The sequence below is a fragment of the Poromitra crassiceps genome (assembly GCF_964638095.1).
Source record: "Poromitra crassiceps genome assembly, chromosome: 11".
Lineage (NCBI taxonomy): Eukaryota > Metazoa > Chordata > Actinopteri > Beryciformes > Melamphaidae > Poromitra > Poromitra crassiceps.
The window spans coordinates 36,632,261-36,652,509 of NC_139643.1; the positions used below are offsets into that span (position 1 = coordinate 36,632,261).

General features: G+C 44.1%; 2 protein-coding genes across 3 annotated transcripts; both read left to right on the plus strand.

The window, feature by feature from the left end:
* The first annotated feature begins 1,032 nt into the window (after positions 1–1,032).
* Positions 1,033–9,943, plus strand: LOC310785464 (ubiquilin-4-like). Of its 2 annotated transcripts, XM_083646547.1 has the most exons (11): positions 1,056–1,206; positions 3,925–4,076; positions 4,356–4,504; positions 4,616–4,878; positions 5,265–5,423; positions 6,493–6,715; positions 6,921–7,060; positions 7,622–7,705; positions 7,874–7,989; positions 8,104–8,281; positions 8,391–9,943. In XM_083646547.1, the coding sequence occupies exons 1-11, from the start codon at positions 1,063–1,065 to the stop codon at positions 8,541–8,543; spliced, it is 1,761 nt and encodes a 586-aa protein (XP_083502673.1). In that variant the 5' UTR covers positions 1,056–1,062; the 3' UTR covers positions 8,544–9,943. The 2 variants fall into 2 exon arrangements, with proteins under 2 accessions (XP_083502674.1, XP_083502673.1); XM_083646548.1 differs by having other exon boundaries at positions 1,033–1,206; positions 7,874–8,281.
* Positions 9,944–11,116: 1,173 nt separating this feature from the next.
* Positions 11,117–14,065, plus strand: LOC310785213 (ras-related protein Rab-25-like). Its single transcript, XM_083646215.1, has 5 exons — positions 11,117–11,449; positions 12,059–12,254; positions 12,554–12,747; positions 13,424–13,504; positions 13,617–14,065. The coding sequence occupies exons 1-5, from the start codon at positions 11,413–11,415 to the stop codon at positions 13,736–13,738; spliced, it is 630 nt and encodes a 209-aa protein (XP_083502341.1). The 5' UTR covers positions 11,117–11,412; the 3' UTR covers positions 13,739–14,065.
* The last annotated feature ends 6,184 nt before the right edge of the window (positions 14,066–20,249 follow it).

Here is a 20,249-nt window from a genome sequence, read left to right on the forward strand (position 1 = left end):
CCAAATCGGAAGGGTTATCATACCAAAATATAAACTAGAGACATGTAGGAAGACAAAAATAACAAAATCGTGCGGTCACCTCAGGTGGTACCGATATGTCAAAATTTCAGCCTTGGCCCATGGACTATCCCGCTCGGGGGGAAAACCCAAAGTGTTGCTATAGCAACCCGCATTAGCATGGTAGCTACCTACTAGCGAACAATGCTAACCGAACATGCTGAATGCTGAATTTCACACAGAGCGAAACACACATGATACAAACACATATGAAACATTAACATTACATAATTAAGACCTCAAATTGTGTGTTAAAACGTCAACAAACATCTTTATAATAATTCTGTGATTATCATTAACAATGCAAGTTGCCATTTTGATGTGGCTGTGACGTCAACTCGGAGAAACCGGAGCTCTGAATGATACCCGAATTTCCGAGCTGTAATTCCGGCCTGGACGACCGTTCAATTCACTTGTTACAGGTCGGAACCCATTTTTTCCGGCGATCCGAGTTGTCTTGAACGGAGTAGCTATTATCACCAATGACATCACAATGGTGACATCACAATTGCCTCATCACTGATGACATCTTCATCGAATTACATCACTGGTGACATCACCAATTCTATGCATAGCATAGGATATCATCAGTGATTTGTGACATCAATGATTATGTCATAGACAATGTGACATCATCAGCATTGTCATAAATCCTTCCCTGCAGTAGGACGTTGTATAATTGCACTCAGTGAGTCAAAGTCCAACAAGGTGACTCAGTAAACGTTCACTTCAATAGTGGGCCTTTTCTATCTATGGTCCACCACCAGATCATGGTTCAGATCACTGATTTGTGATACATGGCCTAGCTGGCAGGGAACAGTTTGACTGAACTTATTGTTGTAAAATAAATTCCAGGAAACAAGGGTGACATAGCCTATGACACAGACAGTATTCTTTATTTTAATTAATTTATAGCAGTCATTTTTCAGGTTTGTTCTCGAAAGTTTGACCTCTTTTGACCCGGAAGCTGACGCCAAACCGAGCTGTTCCATCGGCGGAGTAAAGATGGCTGACAACGGCGCCACAGATCCTGCTAATAACAACAATAATACACCTGGTGATTCGGAGGGAACTATTATTAAGGTCACAGTGAAAACTCCTAAAGATAAAGAAGAAATCGCCATCTCAGAAGATGCTTCTGTCACTCAGGTTGGTTGATTTCGCCAGGCTGGTGCGATTCAGCGCCGTGCTGTAACGTCATGCCCCTGCCCACTTTCTTCCCCAGCTTGTCCAACTTGAGCTAGGAAGCTAGTTAGCATGTTAGCATTTGTCATGACTCTGGCCGCCTCACATGGAGTGTATGAAATTGAAGTGGTTGCATAAAGAAAGTTTTATTACTCCATTTAACAACTACCCTACGCTATTAACCCCGCTAACGTCAGATAGAGACAAATAGGCGCGCTGATTTATATGAGATGGCTAACCGGCTAGCCGGTTACCTAGCTAACGTTAGCTCAGCTCACAAGCTGAGTTAGATGGCTAGCTAGCTAGCTAGCCAGGCATCCAAACAAGTGTCACCTGACTGTTTGCGCTTTTGCTATGCCAAGACAACAAGTGCAACCATCAATGATGTTGCTGAAACCAGAGACACTGTTTTACTCTAGTGATGTGTGGTCTATTTTTAAATTAAGCATGAGAAATGGTCCCCAAGAAGCTAAACCTTGTTTCCACTCTAGAACATTCTCTCCCTGCTGTTAATGAGTCCTTCTCTTTCTAGGGATTTCAGTGTCCTCAGTAGTTAACTGGCTACACTCTGACGCGGGAATACAAGAAAGCAACCATAGCTTCTGTGTATTTGCTTGCTGTCTGCTTCAGCTTGATTAATTTGTCACTGTGTGGTCTCAAATACCCGCCCCCCCATAACTGTTCCATATAATATAACAAATAATTAATTTAATAATAATTGTGGTATCCATGTTGATGTGTTACTGTAGATCAGCCCTATCTAAATGACTTAATCTTTGATATATGTTGTATTCTTTAATGCTTTAAATTCACAAGTGCACATCAGCACTTATTGTTATTTAGAGCAAACATTTAAAGCAGGACTAAACCTGCTTTTAACCAATATATGGCTTTTGGGGTGGTATGTAAAGGATTCTGGTTAGTGATGGGAATTACGGCTCTTTGAAGGGAGCCGGATCTTATGGCTCTGTTCCTTTCTGAGAGCTGTTCAAAATAGCGGCTCCTCGTTCCCTTTTTTTTAATGGGGCGGGCACTGTTTATCTGTGAAATCACTAGGATAATGATCTGGTACGATTTGGATCAGATTTGATCTTAGACCCACCACTATTCATTTTGCATCTGTGGACTGCAGCAGCATTAAATTACTCATAGTATGTCCAGACCTAATGTCAATGATCTGCATTGTAAACATGACACAAGGTGACACCATATCCATCTGCGCTTACTAGTCAGTGAATTTACTTCCTTCTATGAAATGTGTTGGGTAAATAAAGTTGGCTTTCCTTGAATGCAATTCATGCAACACTTCGCTGCTCAGAAAGTCGGCAGATGCACTCCGCGGCGTAGCCCGTTTTGATATTAAGCTGAGTCCGCCCACCCAGGCCAGTTACAGCATGCGCCAGTAGCAATTAACGAGTGCACCTATCCTCCCTGCTCAGCGGGCTAGGGGAGGGAGGGAGGTCTACCCTGTGTGTGTGGTGGGGAGCGGCAGGCAGTGAAATTTAGGCACAACATTAAAATCAACGGCTCTCAAGTAGGACTCTGTTCCCTTCGTTCATAGCAAAGAGCCGTTCAATAGATTTGGATCATTCGCGAACGTCACATCACTAATTCTGGTCAGAATCTCTCCACATTTGACACCAAACTGTTACAATTGTACAAACGATCATTTCAAGCAGCAAAAGTGCTCTCTATGGGTTCAAACCTGCTTTTCTTTTCGGGGGGGGGGGGTGCTCAAATGAATGGCCGATTTGGTACACCGTTATATCACGGTGGTGTATCGTGTTTGCGAGTGGTGTACTTCAATGTTAATCAAATTGTATTATCAGCTTTGTTTTATTGCATTCAAATGTAGCTCGAGCCCTTCCTGGGTGCTGGGACAACACAAGGCATTGTGGGTAATCGGGTACTGTTGCTAATGCTAGCGGCTAACGTTAGTTATGTTACATGGCAGTAAAAGGCCACTGAATGACCAAATTGATATAACTTTTAACCATTTCGAGTAATGCTCTTTCCATAAGGACTACCAGTGTTTGTTAGTTGTTTATAACGTGGATATATTTATAACGTACTCTGTCTCTGATACACTCGTAACGTTTTTCCTCTATGCGGAGGAAAAGTGTCATGATGCCGTTTCCGGTTTATATTTCCGGTCTGAACACAGCCAAAGAGTATAGTGAGACAAGAGGAGACGCTCTTCTGCTTCTTTCTTTGTTTTTTTTCAAATCAAGCAGAATGCTGTTTTGCCAGAAATCTGGGCATTTAGTTCCCCTTTAAAGAGATACTCAACACTTTTTCCACTTTTTAAAAGAAACAAACCCTCTCATTCAAAGCAAAAATGAAAGACACAGTCTTGTAAGAGGTTTCTTTCAGGAAGAGATTGATTTTTGTTGTTGTTGTTGTTGTTTATTGTGTGTGAATAACGCTTTCCACAATAGCCAAAGAGTGATTTGATGCATTTGGAGCATATAGACCGCTGCTAATAGGATAAGTACAAGTGCTTTCTGGGAAATGGGACATTTAAGACCCGAAGGCTGGAACAGATTAGAGCTAGAACCGTCTCAGTCATTTCCCCTTCATCGTATGTTTTTGCGTGCCTCGTTCTCTCTCATCTCCTTTCTCGCTCTTGTCTCACTCTTTTTCTTCCTCCTCTCATTCTCATTATTTCTTGTTGTCTTCTAGTTTAAGGAAGAGATCTCACGACGGTTCAAAGCCAAACAGGACCAGTTGGTTCTGATTTTTGCGGGGAAGATTTTGAAGGATGGCGACAGTCTCAACCAGCACGGCATCAAGGATGGCCTGACAGTTCACTTGGTCATAAAGACGGCACACAAGTAAGGCCACAACATCTACAAAACTCAATGGGTCAACAGAATGTTTTATAGCAGGCTTATAAGAATGATTCATTGACCTTTGTTTGACTGGACATGCAATATAACGTTTTGTGGAATTAAGTGAGATGCCTTCAACCTTTGTTGTTGGATTTAAGGGGATTTTTTTAGGTGAACATTCTGCATTGTGGATAATGTTCTCTGAGTTTTAATTGTCCAGGCACAGTTTTCTCCTATATGAAGATACCGACCTTCTGATTTACCTAAAAATCATACTTCTAGGGCAGGAGATGGTGCTAGCACCTCGCCCCCAAGCTCATCCTCCACCCAAGCAGGCAGCGCCTCCAGCCCCAGTCCAGGCGACAACCCCTCTTCCACAGCAGGCTCCACTGGCCCCGCCTCAACACCCACACAGACACCCAACATACTATGTGAGTTCACCTATGTGCAACTATTTACACTCCACATACCCATTGGTTGAGCACCACAGAACTAAAGTGTGTAACAAACTGACCTCCTCTGAACCCCTCCACTCTCCCCAGCCGGCTTCGGTGACCTGTCGAACCTGGCCGGTCTGGGCATGGGCTCGGCCAACTTCATGGAGCTGCAGCAGCAGATGCAGCGGCAACTGATGTCCAACCCGGAGATGCTGTCTCAGATCATGGAGAACCCGCTGGTGCAGAACATGATGTCCAACCCTGACCTGATGAGGCAGATGATCGTGGCCAACCCTCAGATGCAGCAGCTGATGGAGCGCAACCCCGAGATCTCCCACATGCTCAACAATCCGGAGCTCATGAGACAGGTAAGGGAAATGGGGAGTGCACAATCAATGGTTCCTTTACTTTCTCGTTTGTGGATTTCTCTGTACTTCTTTTATGGCCATTAGATTTTCTTTTTGGGGGGTGGCGGTTACTTTTTTTAATTAGTTTATATTGCTTGGCAAGTACAAATTGCTCCTAAATGCTGAATTTGATCAGTCTGACTGACTGGTGTAACAGCACCATATATATATATATATATATAATATCATTTATTTAGCATCACTTATTTATCCAGCACAGGCATAACTACATAAGATTCCCTCTGCAAATGAGTCTGACTGTCTTTGTTTGAAGTTGAAACTCAGTGGACTTACTGTACCTCTGACTTCTCACTTCTCTCCTTCTCCTGTCCCCTGTTCCTCCGCAGACCATGGAGCTAGCCAGGAACCCTGCCATGATGCAGGAAATGATGCGCAACCAGGACCGGGCTCTGAGCAACCTGGAGAGCATCCCGGGGGGTTACAATGCCCTACGGAGGATGTACACAGACATCCAGGAACCCATGTTCAGCGCCGCCAGAGAACAGGTAGCTGGGAGAGGTGTTTAATAATCAAATCTGTGTTTGTGTGCACTGTGTTAATCCTCATCCGGATTTGATTTCATGCATTTCATAGTCTTACTTACGTCTCTGTCTGCCAGTCTCAAATTGCTTTATTTGAAAAATGATGCCAGGCTGCTCGTGACTGGAATGTCTGCATTCTGCCTCTTATTACTATATCTTTGCTGTCGCAGCAGGACCTCGAATCTCCAAAACAGCAACTTTTCAGGAAGTTAAAAAAACCTGTTTGCTCTTAAAATACTGAACCAAACGTTGTCAAAGTTGGCACATGTCTTAATTATAGTTAGTTTCCCGCTGAATGTGTCTTTACTTTATTAATATCTTACCTGGATAAGCTCAAATGATGTTTATATTATCAGTCCGACTTGGAAGCACTCTCTCTCGGCCAGTCAGGCGGGAGAGAGTGGTATGCTCATGCACGAGCCCCAAGCTCCGGGCCGCGGGGGACGCGCGCAGCATGAGATGGGATGAGAACAGTCTGACATAACGTAACGTTAACGTTACTTTATCTCGTCATAAACCACTCCGATTTGCATGTTAAAACAAGTTTGCAGCCTAGGAATATCTGGAAAACATTTTATTGATCGTCAGAGGAAGCCAGGATTAGTCAAAACGATATGAGAATTACACAGCACATCTGCCAATGGCACTGATTTATGACAAAAAGTAAAAAAGTGACATTCGAGGTCCTGGCACAACAGCGATGATATGTTGACTGCAGCAGATACTGTATAGACGGTTTTAACTTGACAACAAAAACATTCTAAATTGAACCCCCGCTCACTTCCTGTTGCAGTGTTTGCTATGGACATAAAAGAAAAAAAAACATTCAAGTGCAGGACTGACCATTCCGTGAAAACCGTCTATACAGCTGAGCAGCGAAAACAAAAGTAACGATGTCGAGTGAATATTTCTGCAGTTTGCCGAATGCTGAGAAAAAGGAAGTGCTGTGGGGTTGCGCTCTGGTGAAAACCGTCTATACTAGATATGATATTATTCAAATTTAAAAAATGTGTTTCAACTTCCCTTTTTGTAGTTTGGAAACAACCCATTCTCTGCTCTTGGTGGGAACTCTGACTCTGGTGTCCAGCCATCGAGGACAGAGAACCGAGAGCCCCTGCCCAACCCCTGGGGCCCCCCGAGTTCCACCAACCCCTCTGAGAGCGGAGGGAGCACCACAGGAGGCACCGGCACCACCACTGGCCCCAACCCCAGCGTGTCCAACCCTTTGGGCGTCAACGCTGCCAGTCTGGGCAATGGTAAGAGAATGTGGGTCTATGCCCTTAAAATAGACCTATTATTCTGTTTGTTTCATACCTGCCTGCTAAGTCATTCAGTCACTAATTTGCACACACACACACACACACACACACACACACACACACACACACACACACACACACACACACACACAGAGAGATACATAACAAGCACACGTCAACTTGTCTTTTCTGTGTGTCGTAGGCATGTTCAACAGTCCGGGCATGCAGAGTCTGATGCAGCAGATCTCAGAGAACCCTCAGCTGATGCAGAACATGCTGTCTGCTCCCTATATGCGCACCATGATGCAGTCACTGTCTCAGAACCCAGAGTTGGCCTCCCAGGTCTGGAATGGAAAGACGCACACGCACGCACGCACACACAAACACACAGATAAACACTCCGATTATAGCCGTATTAGATGGTAAACCCTGAAAGATTAGGTTCAGAACCAACCCCAGAACTCTTTGTTATTCTGATCTTGTAGCACATAGCGGATGGATTGATTATATTGTACCATGCGGTTTGTAATGAATCGTAAATAGCGGGATCTAGCTAGGCCTGTTGTGCGTTAGGCCAATAAGCCCGGCTACTTAGTGCACACTCGCACAGAACAGAGGGGATTGTCTCGTAAGCTCACTTGCGTTTGCAGCAAATTGTAAGAAAGGAACAACTTAGTTCCAAGTTATTTTAACAATGTTGACTGTATGGCAGAACAGAGGTACAGCAGCACAGTGCAGCACAAGTTGAGTATAGTAACTAGGCTAAAGGATGCTATTGAAGCAGCTATCATGTAAATATCAACCCGAGTGAGTAAGCGGCACAGCCAGAACTGGTATCTGACATTATACTGACACTCTCTCTGTCTCCCTTTCTCTCTTTCACCACCCATCTTCTTCTGCCAGGTTTTGATGAATAACCCCTTGTTTGCCGGAAACCCACAGCTGCAGGAACAGTTCAGAGCACAGCTACCTGTCTTTCTGCAACAGGTACCACACCGTCCGTTTTTGTCCAATTTCAGCACTGTTAGTCATTTCATGTTTCGTTCCAGGTTTGGACAGTTTTCACTCTTCAATCTGTTGTTCAGTTGATAGTTTGGATGGATCGATAATCGATAGATTGGTTGATTGATTGTCATTCTGTCTGTTTGGTTACAGATGCAGAACCCAGAGGCCCTATCGGTAATGACCAACCCCCGGGCCATGCAGGCACTAATGCAGATCCAACAAGGCCTGCAGACACTGCAGACAGAAGCACCAGGACTCATGCCCAGGTACGCACAGACACATGCAACTTTTATTTTATTTTATTTTATATTATTTTATTTTATTTCATTTCATTTCATTTTTTGTAGATGTTACACTAATGCTCTCTGTTTTTCTCCCAGTTTGGTGCCAGGCCAGGTGCCAGGTGGAATCCCGGGGATCCCCACAGGAGGGGGCGTGCCCCCGGAGAACCCTGCCTCCTCGCCCCCCAGCGCAGGAACAAACAACGCCCAGCAGCAGCTGATGCAGCAGATGCTCCAGATGTTCGCTGGAGGAGGAGGAGCAGGAGGAAGTGCAACGGTACACACACTCACACAAACACAACACACACACACACACACACACACACACAAATGCCGTCCTCCACACCTGTTGGACGTTTCATGTGTTCCGATTCTTCCCCCTGCAGACCCAGACCCCAGAGGTTCGGTTCCAGTCCCAGCTGGACCAGCTGAACGCCATGGGCTTCATCAATCGCGAGGCCAACCTGCAGGCCCTCATCGCCACTGGAGGAGACATCAACGCCGCTATTGAGAGACTGCTAGGCTCACAGCCCTCATAAAGACATACATACTGACACACATACAGACACGAGCATACATACCTACACTCATACATACTTATTCATAAACACACCCGAGCGTCTACAGAGAACCAAGAGAAATTAACGTGAATTGTCCCAAACCTTACCGAAGAAACTGGGGCAGGATGTGTAACCCCCCCCCCCCCTAGTTCCACCGTCTCTTCTCAGATCATTCCCCTCTTACCTATGGCCCTCTACCCCTCTACTTTCTCCTTGGCGTCATCCTGACCTCAGAGATCTCTGTCCCAGTAGCGCTGCCGCAGAGCCGGACTGAACCACTCCTCCACCCGACGGGTGTTCTGGTGCAGAGGAAGAAAAGGGGTGAAAGCTTCCCTGAAAAGGGATCCCCAACCATTTCCTCATTCATCCTTTTCTTCACATAAAGCTGGAGTCGACCCAGTCAGATGGAGCCATCGCGATGTCGCAGACAGAAATATACACAATAGAGATTAAACCGAGGTGACGTGATTGGTTCTTGTCTTTGTTGTGTATATGGCACCTGTGTGCTAATTTGCTAATCTTGAATAATGGAGAGCTGCTGGTATAAAGACCGTAATCAAGAAAGAGAACAAAGGAAGACATATTCCCTGCAGACATTCAACCTCATTCCTCCTCCTTTCCCCCCCTTCTTGATTTTGCCCGACACCCCTGAGTATTTATTGCAAGCGCTTAAAGAAATGACGCCCCTCACACTTCCCTAACGTTGTCATTTGTCATTCCAAATACGAGTGCCCACTCAGCCATGGGTGTCTTTTTTTCCCCTCTTGAGGCACTACTGCTGTGCCTTCCGTCTTCCCCAGCCCTACAAGAGCATTGTCTACACACACCCCCCGTAGATCAGGATGGTCTTACTAGGCTAACCCCACCCCCACCACCACCACCAGGTTAATTAGAATCCACTGTTGGCGGTCACTTCGACACACAGCATTATGCAGAACTTTACTTTCACCACAATCAATTATCAAGTCGCGGTTCCGAAGCAGAAGATGCAGGCAGAAAGAATATGAACGAAACAAAGAAGCTTTTCTTTCATTTTAATCGGATTCTTTCTTCTTTTTTTTCCTTTTTTTGTGGAGGTGCATGTAGAACCTAGAGATAATTGATTCGTTTTGCATTTAAAAAAAACAATAATTTGGAAATTAAGTAAGCAAAAATATTATGAAAGGCTTTAAAAAATAAATCTGATACGGCGGCACCATACACGTGTAATTTTTTTTCTTTTTTTTTTCTTTTGAGAATCTCAGCATTGTAGTTGTGGTAACCTCGGCAACTGCTTCTATAGCTTTGCTTTGTCTGTTGACCTCAGCTGGAAAAATATCCATCTCCCAATTCACCATGTTGGAACTAACTTTTAACAGTACTGTACTAAAAAAAATAAAACAAACTTGGTCAAAAACAGTCTCGTTGCCCGGTGTCAGTTGATGAGCTGTGTGAGAAAGAAAGAAAGATGGCGTCTCTCGAGCGTTGTCTCAAATTTCTTCTGACCTTTAACTTCCACTGAAAGAACAAAGTTACACTCTATTGCTTGTTGTCAAATGCATTGTGAATTCATTGTTTAGCCATCTGCTTCTGGTTTCTGTGACTGGGTTAAACTTGCAGGGTGAAACCTAAACTCAATTATAATACTTGAAGGTTAGTTAATGATTAGGGTTAGAGCTAATACACATTAACTAAGGGTTATTGACTAACAGTGTTGGGGGTAACTCATTACAAGAGTAACTTATTACACGTAATATGTTACTTTTAGCAGTAACTCCGTAATATAACTTATTACAAATAGGATTTCAGTAATATTATACTACCGGTAGTTACTTTGTCAAGTAACACAAGTTACAAATTGAGTTACTTTCCCCCCATCAAAGCACATATTTAAATAAAGATACAATACTTTCCTAATAAAATTGTGTATATGACAATAACAAAGGAAATAGGATAACATTTTGAATTTTGTATTGTTTCCAGTGACTTCAAGATGGTTAAAATTATTTTTCGGGATGGTTAGATGGGGCGGCAATGTCATTCTGCTACTGCTGTTATTTTGGTGAAAGTCATGCAAAAGTAGTGTAATAAGTAACAAGTTACTCTACACAGACGGTAATATTGTAAAGTAACTTATTACATTCAAATGAAAGTAACTAGTAATATCTAGTATATTACATTTTGAAAGTAACTTGCCCAACACTGTTAACTAATGCTTAATAAGCATGAACTGTGTATTAGGGAGCAAGCCAAAACTGGGGAGCAAAAATGATCAAGTTGCCACCCCTTGTAAAGCAGCATCTATATTTGTCTGAATTTGGTCTGCAGTCAAGAGCCATGCAATTAATACATGCGCAGTCTTCATAAAATTTGAATATTAAATTAGCACACTAGTCATACTCAACCGACCTCAAAGTAGTAGCAAAATGGCACGCCTCTAATTCTGGTACACAGCTCCACCTGTTAGGTGAGATTCACTTTCAGACAAAGGGATAGAGAGGGACCGGATGAAAGGAGAGGGTGGAGTCTGTTGTGTGTGCCAGTGGTTCTACCTGTTCCACCTGCTCTCCTCCCCCCAGCCCTCCGACGGTGTCAGCTGATGAGGGCTCGGCTGGTCTGGCCTGCTGTCAGGAGCTTCCCCTATCCCCAGATCAAGAAGGAAGAGGGTGCGTGCAGCTCAACCTGTTTACTTCTCGCCTCCATTTTCAGCTGTACTACACGGGAGAGGAAAACGACACCGAGGAGTGTATCTCTTTCTTTCTTTCTCTCTCTCCCTCTCTCTGTCGGTCGGGATCTAATGGTGCAAGCGGCTTCAGGATATTGACTAACAGTGAAGGAGGAACCTTCCAGGCACTGACTGAATGCAGCCATGGGGTCTGACGAGGCGTACAACTTTGTCTTCAAAGGTGAGTGGCGTTTGCTTAAACCCGTGATTGTTTGGCTGGAGATCAACTCAAAGGATACACATAATATTTACCTCAAAGTTAAAGCTGACAGGTGCAAAGGGCCACAAGCTGTGAAAGCACCAGAAAACTGAAGGGGAAGAGGGAAGGAGGAAGTGTTAGCTTGCTATCTCTTTCAGGCAGTAAACCCATTTGACCTTTGACCTATTAGAGGTATCTATATCATCTCATCTCATGTTCTAACAAGTCCATGCCCTTTTGAGTGGTCTCTATGCTGATTTTCTCGCTTATAATAAAGTAGTCTACTTTTTCATTCCATACATTCCAAAGTAGCGTCTGCTATGGGCTAGGTATGCCATGTCTATGTGATGTCACCAAGTCTGGCGTCTGGCAACTCATGAGGGTGACAGCCGGTCTACACTTGATAGAAGGAGGATATGAGATATGATATGATCATCATGATATGATGAGACGAGATTAAGGAAGATCTGATTGCATAATATAACTATTGTTTCAACGACTTCCACATTATATTATACTTTTGAATTCGAGGAGTTCAAATTCATAAAAAATCTCTGATTTGGTTCAAGTATCCTGTCTGTCTCTCCCTAGTGGTTTTGATAGGGGAGTCCGGGGTCGGGAAGAGCAACCTCCTGTCTCGCTTCACCAAGAACGAGTTCACTCACGACAGTCGCACCACCATCGGCGTGGAGTTCAGCACGCGCACCGTTCAGCTGGACACCTTCACCATCAAAGCTCAAATCTGGGACACCGCGGGCCTCGAGCGCTACAGGGCTATCACCTCAGCGTGGGTATACGCACACACACACACACACACACGCACACACACACACACACACACACACGCACGCACACACACACACACACACACACACACACACGCACGCAAGCACACACACACACACACACACACACACACACTCACACACATGAACTGACAATCAGTTGAGAATTATTACCTAAGCAAATATTGACTCTGCATTCAATGCAAGCAATCACACTTTCCTGCAGAATATACACAGATATTACACACGCAGGTTCCAGCTCTTAGATCTAACCGATTATTTGGTGTTTCTTTGGGTCCAGGTATTACAGGGGTGCGGTAGGCGCTCTGCTGGTCTATGACATCAGCAAGCACCTGACCTATGAGAGCGCCGAGCGATGGCTGAAGGAGCTGTACGACCATGCCGACCCCCACATCGTGGTCATGCTGGTGGGCAACAAGAGTGACCTGGAGAGCATCAGGACCGTGCCCACAGAGGAGGCCAAGGGCTTTGCAGGTCTCTGATAAAAAAAATTTTTTTTTGGTTTAATATTACTTGGCCATGGTATCCTTGCTTATTATGGGATGGTATGATATGCTTATCTGATACGATTCGATGTGCGATATGGGGTTCACGATTTGAGGCAACCACAATACGATAATAATAATAAATAAAAGTTCAATGACAACAAAGTATGACTGTGCAGATTGAGGTTAATTTCTGAGCCATGCATTTTTCTGACAATGGCAATGGCTTGCTAGATTGTAAACAGCAATTTGAAGTGAAAATAATATAAATTTGATGTAGAGCTTTTTTTTCTCGCTCCTTCATGTAGAGCTTGTGAATTTGTGATGAGCAAACGGTTGTGATTACAACTTCTGCCCCACAATACATATCATTGCATTTCTTTATTGTGATATTGAATTTCGACATGTCGTCTTTACTCTGATGTGTATCTGTAAGTTAATACCCTTTGGTTGGTAATGAACTGTTACGCAAATGAAAAATATTCATGAAGAGATATTTCTAATATATCATTGAGGATATGTTCTTGATCAATGCGATACAGTGATCATGAAGAGCTGTAGGACTGGAGCTCATGTTCGAAAGGCTGTGCAGTACAGTGCATTTGATTCAGTGTTTGTTGATTTGATGTTTGCTTGCACGTCTCTCTGTCTCCTAACCAATCCAGAGAAGAAAGGTCTTATGTATATGGAGACGTCTGCGTTGGAGTCCACCAACGTTGAAGCTGCTTTCAATGACGTCCTCACAGGTACAGATGTCAGTCGTCAGTGTGTAAAAACACGCATCCTCGATTCAGCAGGGTGTTGGTTCAATTCTTTGACTGAATGTCCTCCTTGTGACGTCTGACCGTGTCTCTGCAGCGATCCATACAAAGGTGGCCAGCAGAGAGGTGACGCGAGGCTCCCTCAGTGCCGTGACTCTGTCCAACTCTGTGGGGCCGGCCAGCGAGGCCCAGGAGGAGCGCAAGTCCTGCTGCAAGTGACAGACTGGCATACCGCTGACCGCTCGAGATCCGCTCTGTCTTTCTATCTATCTCGAAACGGAACCATCGTCGTGCTTCGCTGGCTTAGGGCATGATGTCAGTCACACACAATTTGAAGAGCAAGGTACCTCTTTGACGCTGGTGCAGTCAATGTATAAATCTCTTCAAATGACAGGGCCAACTCAGAAACAATTGATCAAGCTGTAGGAAAAAGCTACAAATACCGTAGTAGACACTGTATACACACACACACACACACACACACACACACACACACACACCTACACACACACACACACACACACACACAGACACACACACACACACACACACACACGACACACCCTGTGTAGATTGCTAATGGGCGCTTACTGCTAGAAATAGCTGTGCAGAGAGAAAAAAGTCTTTTATCTCATCTTTTATTTTTTTTGGGGGGGGTTAGGCCTAATGTTGGATTGTTTTTTTAATATATATATATATAAATGAATGTACTGGGATAAACTTTGAATACATTATTTATGTTGTTCTGTACCAAACAAAGGCATGAAGTGATTACCTGCACTGCGCAGAAGACAGAGAATATAAAAGAGATATGCTCCAGGAGAGGACTGATCTGAAATAAAGTCAATCTATCCTAGCCTAGCGTTGTACCCATGCAAGCTTCGTGTCCTCTCTCCTGTCCGCCTGTAGATGGCAGTGCTGATGTTGAAAGTATCACAAGTTGAGTTTGAAGTGGCCATGCATTTGTGCTCACAGTCATTTGCTTTAACTCAAATGTGCATCATAGTCCTCTCATTCCTTACTGTTCATGTGTGGAGCCTCTTGAAAAGCTAATCAGTCCAAGGAGACCGACATTTATTTACACCTTTTCCATGAATATTGTGTGTGTGTGTGTGTGTGTGTGTGTGTGTGTGTGTGTGTGTGTGTGTGTGTGTGTGTGTGTGTGTGTGTGTGTGTGTGTGTGTGTGTGTGTGTGTGTGTGTGCGCGCGTGCGTGCGTGTGCGCGCGCACACATCTGCACACTATAGATTTAATTGGGCTGGCTCATGTGGTTTAGCTGAGAGATTATAAATCTAGAGAGTGGTGGTTAATGACACTGGACAGATACTGCTCTATCTCTGGCTCACAGATGTGCATAAGAGGTCTTCACCCTTGTGTGTGTGTGTGTGTGTGTGTGTGTGTGTGTGTGTGTGTGTGTGTGTGTGTGTGTGTGTGTGTGTGTGTGTGTGTGTGTGTGTGTGTGTGTGTGTGTGCGTGCGTGCGTGCGTGCGTGCGTGCGTGTGTGTGTGCGTGCGCGTGCGCGTGCGTGCGTGTGTGCGTGCGTGTGTGTGTCCCCAAGTAAGATTAATCTGCTGGAGATGATTTTGCCACAGTGAAATGACCACAAAGGTTTTTGATTAAGCTTCTCTTATGGAACTATGAGGGAGTCTCTGCACCGGGCAGTAAATATTTAATTATTTCCAGCGGATGATGATATTTTTATGAGCTGAGTAAAAGCATCTGCTGTAATAATCCACGCAGGGTGAGCCGAGCAGGCTGCACAGGTTGAAAGGCTTGTCATGAAATCCATAAATCTCACTCTGGCCTGGGTACCCAAGCCTAGAGGTAAAGGTTATGTTTGCAAAAATCACAAAAAAAAAAAAAAATTACAAGCAGTCATCTGTTCAGTGTGTCAGGATGACACAGAGACTGACCTGTTCAGTGTGTCAGGATGACACAGAGACTGAACTGTTCAGTGTGTCAGGATGACACAGAGACTGACCCGTGAGGGGAGATTTTCGACTCTCCGCAGATTCTCACAAATTCCTCCTGGATCTGTGCATGGAACACATTGTGACCCCTCCTCAAAGGTAAAGCCTTCATCACAGAGAGGTTGGAAAGTGTGGATTTAGCACGGACATGTGGCGGCTATTACCCGCACGCCACCTGACATGTGTAGCCTGTAAAACGTGCGTCTAAAAACCAGGACTCCTACATGCTTAAGTGGTGAGTGGCATGGCAGCTTTAACACCAAGATGGAGCTGTACGTGCATCTCCCCAGAGCCTCAATTCCTCTCAATTCAATTGAATTTAATTGGGTTTATTGGCATGACTGCGTCTGTATACAATACAATGTTGCCAAAGCATATTAACACAACTATACTGCACATACATCATAATAAACATCAATCAAAACAAGCAATAGCCTACAAAAGGGCCTGGAGAAAAAGATGGGCTAACTAAGAGTAAATATTAATGTACAACAAATTAATTATTAATTAATACGCATAAATGATTAGCCATGTGGGACCGGGGGCTCGCAGAGCTCATGGGAGGCTACTACATAACTTGCTGCCAGACTACAGCAGTCCTCTCTCAGTATAGGAGCTGGAGTCTATCCGACTCACTTAAATGGAGAAACTGAGAATATTTCTTATTATTTTTTGTAAAATATTGCTCTCTAAGGCGTTGGTATTGGTGGTGGTGGTAGTTACATAGGAACTAGGAAGTGCAGCTCTGTCTCTCTCTATGGCTGACCAATTTGGGGCTCACGGGCCAAGTTTGGCCCTCGCAGGATTTGACACACATGATATTTACTGTCTTTCAAAGGCTGTGGTGGGCTCATTTTTAAAGCTAGAGTGATGCTACTTATAACTACAGTTCAGAAAGGTAGTCACTATGTTCTTTTGATTACATGATTTATTAACATGAGCAATGATATATTTACATGTGATCAAGATTATGAATGACAGATTATGAATGTTCAATGGATATAAAAAGTTCAAAGTCTTTGGCGATTAGACTCCATCACGACTCTGAGACGTCATGCTGACGTCATGGTGATTATAAAGGGGGTAGTGAAGCCGTGAGTAGAATAGGATATCCCCCCGTGGAGTCTAGACCTGGTGGTGGTGAACTAAGAAGGCTTCTGGAGATCTCCGACCTGGAGGAGAATGGGGTGGAGGAGGGTTGCAGCAGCACTGAAATGACAGCAGATAGAGTATGAGAAGGGAACAGCTCTTAAAGGTTGCCGCTAAAGCTGTGATTGGCTGAATGGGAAGGATGTGACCAGCTGTGATTGGATTAGCAAAACCTCCTACGCCCCCTTAATCAGGTAAGATGCATAACACCTGAAGGAGAGAGGGAAATGTGTAAGTGAGAACATTACAGTGACTCTTTCTGAAATTACATTAAAACTTCACTAGAAGACCTAAGGAATCCATGCACTCTAAATCTAACTAATAAAATGACTGTTAAACAGATAAAAGAGTTGTGTTTTTTTATTATTTTTAAAATAAATTTGAGATTTAGAATGTAAATTGTGTATCAAATATATTACATTTTAATGTAATGTAATTTCACATAACATCAACATTTACTTTTGGTCCACGACCCTCCGTTCAGATTAATTGTTGGCCCTCCATAGGAAAGGATGTGGGCAGCTCTGCTCTCTACTCTCTGGCCGGCCAGGTGTGTCTGTGCCGGCCTGCTTCTCCTGCCAGGTTGTGCTCACTCTAAGTCTGTATGTCGTCAGTGTTTTCCTCAGTTTTGTATCAGCCACTGTGGTCAAGTATAGGTTGCTGTCGGTTTAGGGCTACGTATGTTTCCATTTTGTTTTGGGATGTTGTTACTTCTGTCCAGTAAATCTAAGGAGGCTATTTTCCCTTTCTTTCATCTTCATCTGGTTGGCTCGAATTTTCCGAGTGTCCTGAAACTTGAGGTGGTCGGGCCCCTCCTCTCTCTCTCTCATTCCCTCTCTCTCTCTCTCTCTCTCTCTCTCTCTCTCTCTCCCCCTCTGTCTCTCTCCCACTGGACCAGGAGTGAGTGGAACCTATCAGATAGGATTTTATTCTCTAAAACGCTGTCATCCTCCAGCACCTGGGGCATGGTGGCATCTGACAAGTACAATGGATCCATTCTCCATGAGCCTGAAGCTGCTACTGACAGCTACACTTGTGTGCCCCCATTAAAAGTGACCACAGTCTGTCAAACAGGATGATTTACTGCGTGGGGGGGTTGTATAATTGTGTGTGTGTGTGTGTGTGTGTGTGTGTGTGTGTGTGTGTGTGTGTGTGTGTGTGTGTGTGTGTGTGTGTGTGTGTGTTTGTGCCTGCATCCGTGTATGATACCCATCAGCTGACAACAACACATAAATAGAATCCAAATCAATGGCATGCAGATTACCATGGCGATGTTGTTATGGTGACCAATCAAAAGGAGAGGTGAGCTGATGGGTGGCTGTGCTCGACTCTGCACTTTCCAAAACACACAGCGAGCGAGCGAGCGAGCAGAGGGAGCTGGAGATGAGCTAAGAGGAGGAGGAGGAGGATCGCCTGGAGGTGATCTCAGAGCGTTTAACAGTATGCTAATCAGTCCTGCTTAAACACTCTCTCACGCTATCAGTCTGAAGCTCAGCTCATTATAAGTTTAAAGTCTGCTGAAAAGCACCTTCCCTTGCTCTGTGTGTGCGTGTGCGTGTGCGTGTGTGTGTGTGTGTGGGTGTGTGTGTGTGTGTGTGTGTGTGTGTGTCTGTCTGTCTGTCTGTCTGTCTGTCTGTCTGTCTGTCTGTCTGTGTGTTAGCTAAGCTATATAAACTCTGGCCAATTAACTCCTTTAAGTGGCTAATATTGTTGTGCTTGGCTCTCTATATTCAGTGGCCCAGCTGGGGTCAGAGGATTCCTTGCCGGCCTGCAATTAAACAGGTTGCCAGCGACAAACAGAGCCGAGGGCCTCGGGCGTCAGTCCACTTAACATAATATTACATACCTCAGTTGCCATGGCAGCCGCAGTGTTTGCGTGTGACTCTGTGATGCTAAATAGGTGCAGGTGTAAAGCGATGCATTAAGTGCTGATACACAAGACCAAAAACGGTGTAAAACAAGCTTCAGACAGGACAATGACTGTCATTAACATATTGCCTTGGATGAGTCTGTGTGCAATGTGATCCTATTGGTACACTTAAATGCAGGCTCAGTAATTTGACACATAGCCTACATCGTTACCTGATGATGTCTGGAGGAGACACTAGTGTGGTACGGTAAGATGTACATGTATAGGACAGAGATGCTCACAAGTCCAAGTCAAGTCTCAAGTCTTTGGTCACAAGTCCAAGTCAAGTCTCAAGTTTCTTATGGATGAGTGTTCTATCATCTGTTACATGCCATCCGGTCTGCTTAGAACACTGCATAGCTAAAACTAAGGGATTCAAAGCATGTAGGCTACTGCATTATCCTCACTCCTTTATCTATTAGAATACAGTGTGCAGTTGATTGGATGACATTAGTAGACATTTCCTTAATGTTAATGCACCAAAGAAATACAGATAAAAAATAAAGATTGTTCACAAGTCCCAAACCTCAAGTCCAACTCAAGTCTCAAGTCTTTGAAGGACGAGTCTCAAGTCAAGTCTCACGTCACTGTATGGGTGACTTAAGTGCGACTCAAGTCCAAGTCCCCATCTCTGGTATAGGATAGTATTTAATGTAGTATAAGTAGCTATAAATATGTTTATGTTTATTATCGGTATGTATGAGGGTATATATGATATACAGTAGTACCCTTTGAGACATGCCTGAAGGTCAATATAAATAAACACGGCTTGGCTTGACAAGCTGAGTGAGAAGCAAGATATTTAGTCAATAAATGGAAACTTGCAATCGCAAATCGACACTTTACATTGCATAACTTTTGCAATCACATTACAAAAACGTTATTTTTGTCGACCACAATGTGGAAATGTGTCTTTGGCTTCACCACAAGACAAGACAATCAATACAAACCTTAATATAGAACATGGACAATAAAAACAGTAACAGATCATGCTACAGACCTCATACATCTGTACCATGATCTGTCATGTCAGTTACATTTTAGTTTATTGAATGCCACATCCATGACCCTTAAAACTACATTTCTGATTGAATGATTCCAACTAAGAAGGGAGGGAGAACATTAGCACATTAGTCTTATCCTATGTTTCTGTTCCCAGCTGCCGTAACCAGAGAACTATTAGTTTGCCAAACATAGTAACAATCAGAACCGAGGTTCACGCCACCACTTCACAGATGATTTCTTACCTTGGCACAACGGGACACCTGGCTAAAACTAGAATATGGATTCCAAGCTTCCCGGCCCCTGACTCCGAGTCAGAGACAAGGCGCGGCTTTGGGGGAAGAGAAACCTTGCAGCTGTTCCTTCCAGAGCAGGGAAAAAAGGCAATAATACCACCCAGTGCTAAAAGGCTAAGAGCGCTCTGCTCTTTCTCAGCGGAGCACAAAGCGTCTGGCTACACAGTACTATAACTGACAAAGAGGCGTTAAATTGAGTTTATGAGCAGATATTTCCATGTGTGTATTTCTCTCCCTCTCTGCCTTTGTTGGATGGAGGTACAGTCCATATGGCCCAGCCAGGAGATACTGTATAGGCCCTATACATCATGACTCAAACCTTATTCTTCACTTCAAAGTTCCACTTAGGACTCTATTAATGTGTGCGCTTGCATTTACAAACCCCTCATATTTCACTGAGTGAT

What these genes read in the sequence shown, in the direction of transcription:
- LOC310785464 (XM_083646548.1), top strand. Translation starts at nt 1,063, where the DNA reads ATGGCTGACAACGGCGCCACAGATCCTGCTAATAACAACAATAATACA. An exon ending in TCAGCGCCGCCAGAGAACAG is followed by an intron (nt 5,424 to 6,492) that starts GTAGCTGGGAGA and finishes CCCTTTTTGTAG; the next exon opens with TTTGGAAACAACCCATTCTC. An exon ending in GAGCAGGAGGAAGTGCAACG is followed by an intron (nt 8,282 to 8,390) that starts GTACACACACTC and finishes TTCCCCCTGCAG; the next exon opens with ACCCAGACCCCAGAGGTTCG.
- LOC310785213 (XM_083646215.1), top strand. Translation starts at nt 11,413, where the DNA reads ATGGGGTCTGACGAGGCGTACAACTTTGTCTTCAAAG. An exon ending in TACAGGGCTATCACCTCAGC is followed by an intron (nt 12,255 to 12,553) that starts GTGGGTATACGC and finishes CTTTGGGTCCAG; the next exon opens with GTATTACAGGGGTGCGGTAG. An exon ending in GGAGGCCAAGGGCTTTGCAG is followed by an intron (nt 12,748 to 13,423) that starts GTCTCTGATAAA and finishes TAACCAATCCAG; the next exon opens with AGAAGAAAGGTCTTATGTAT.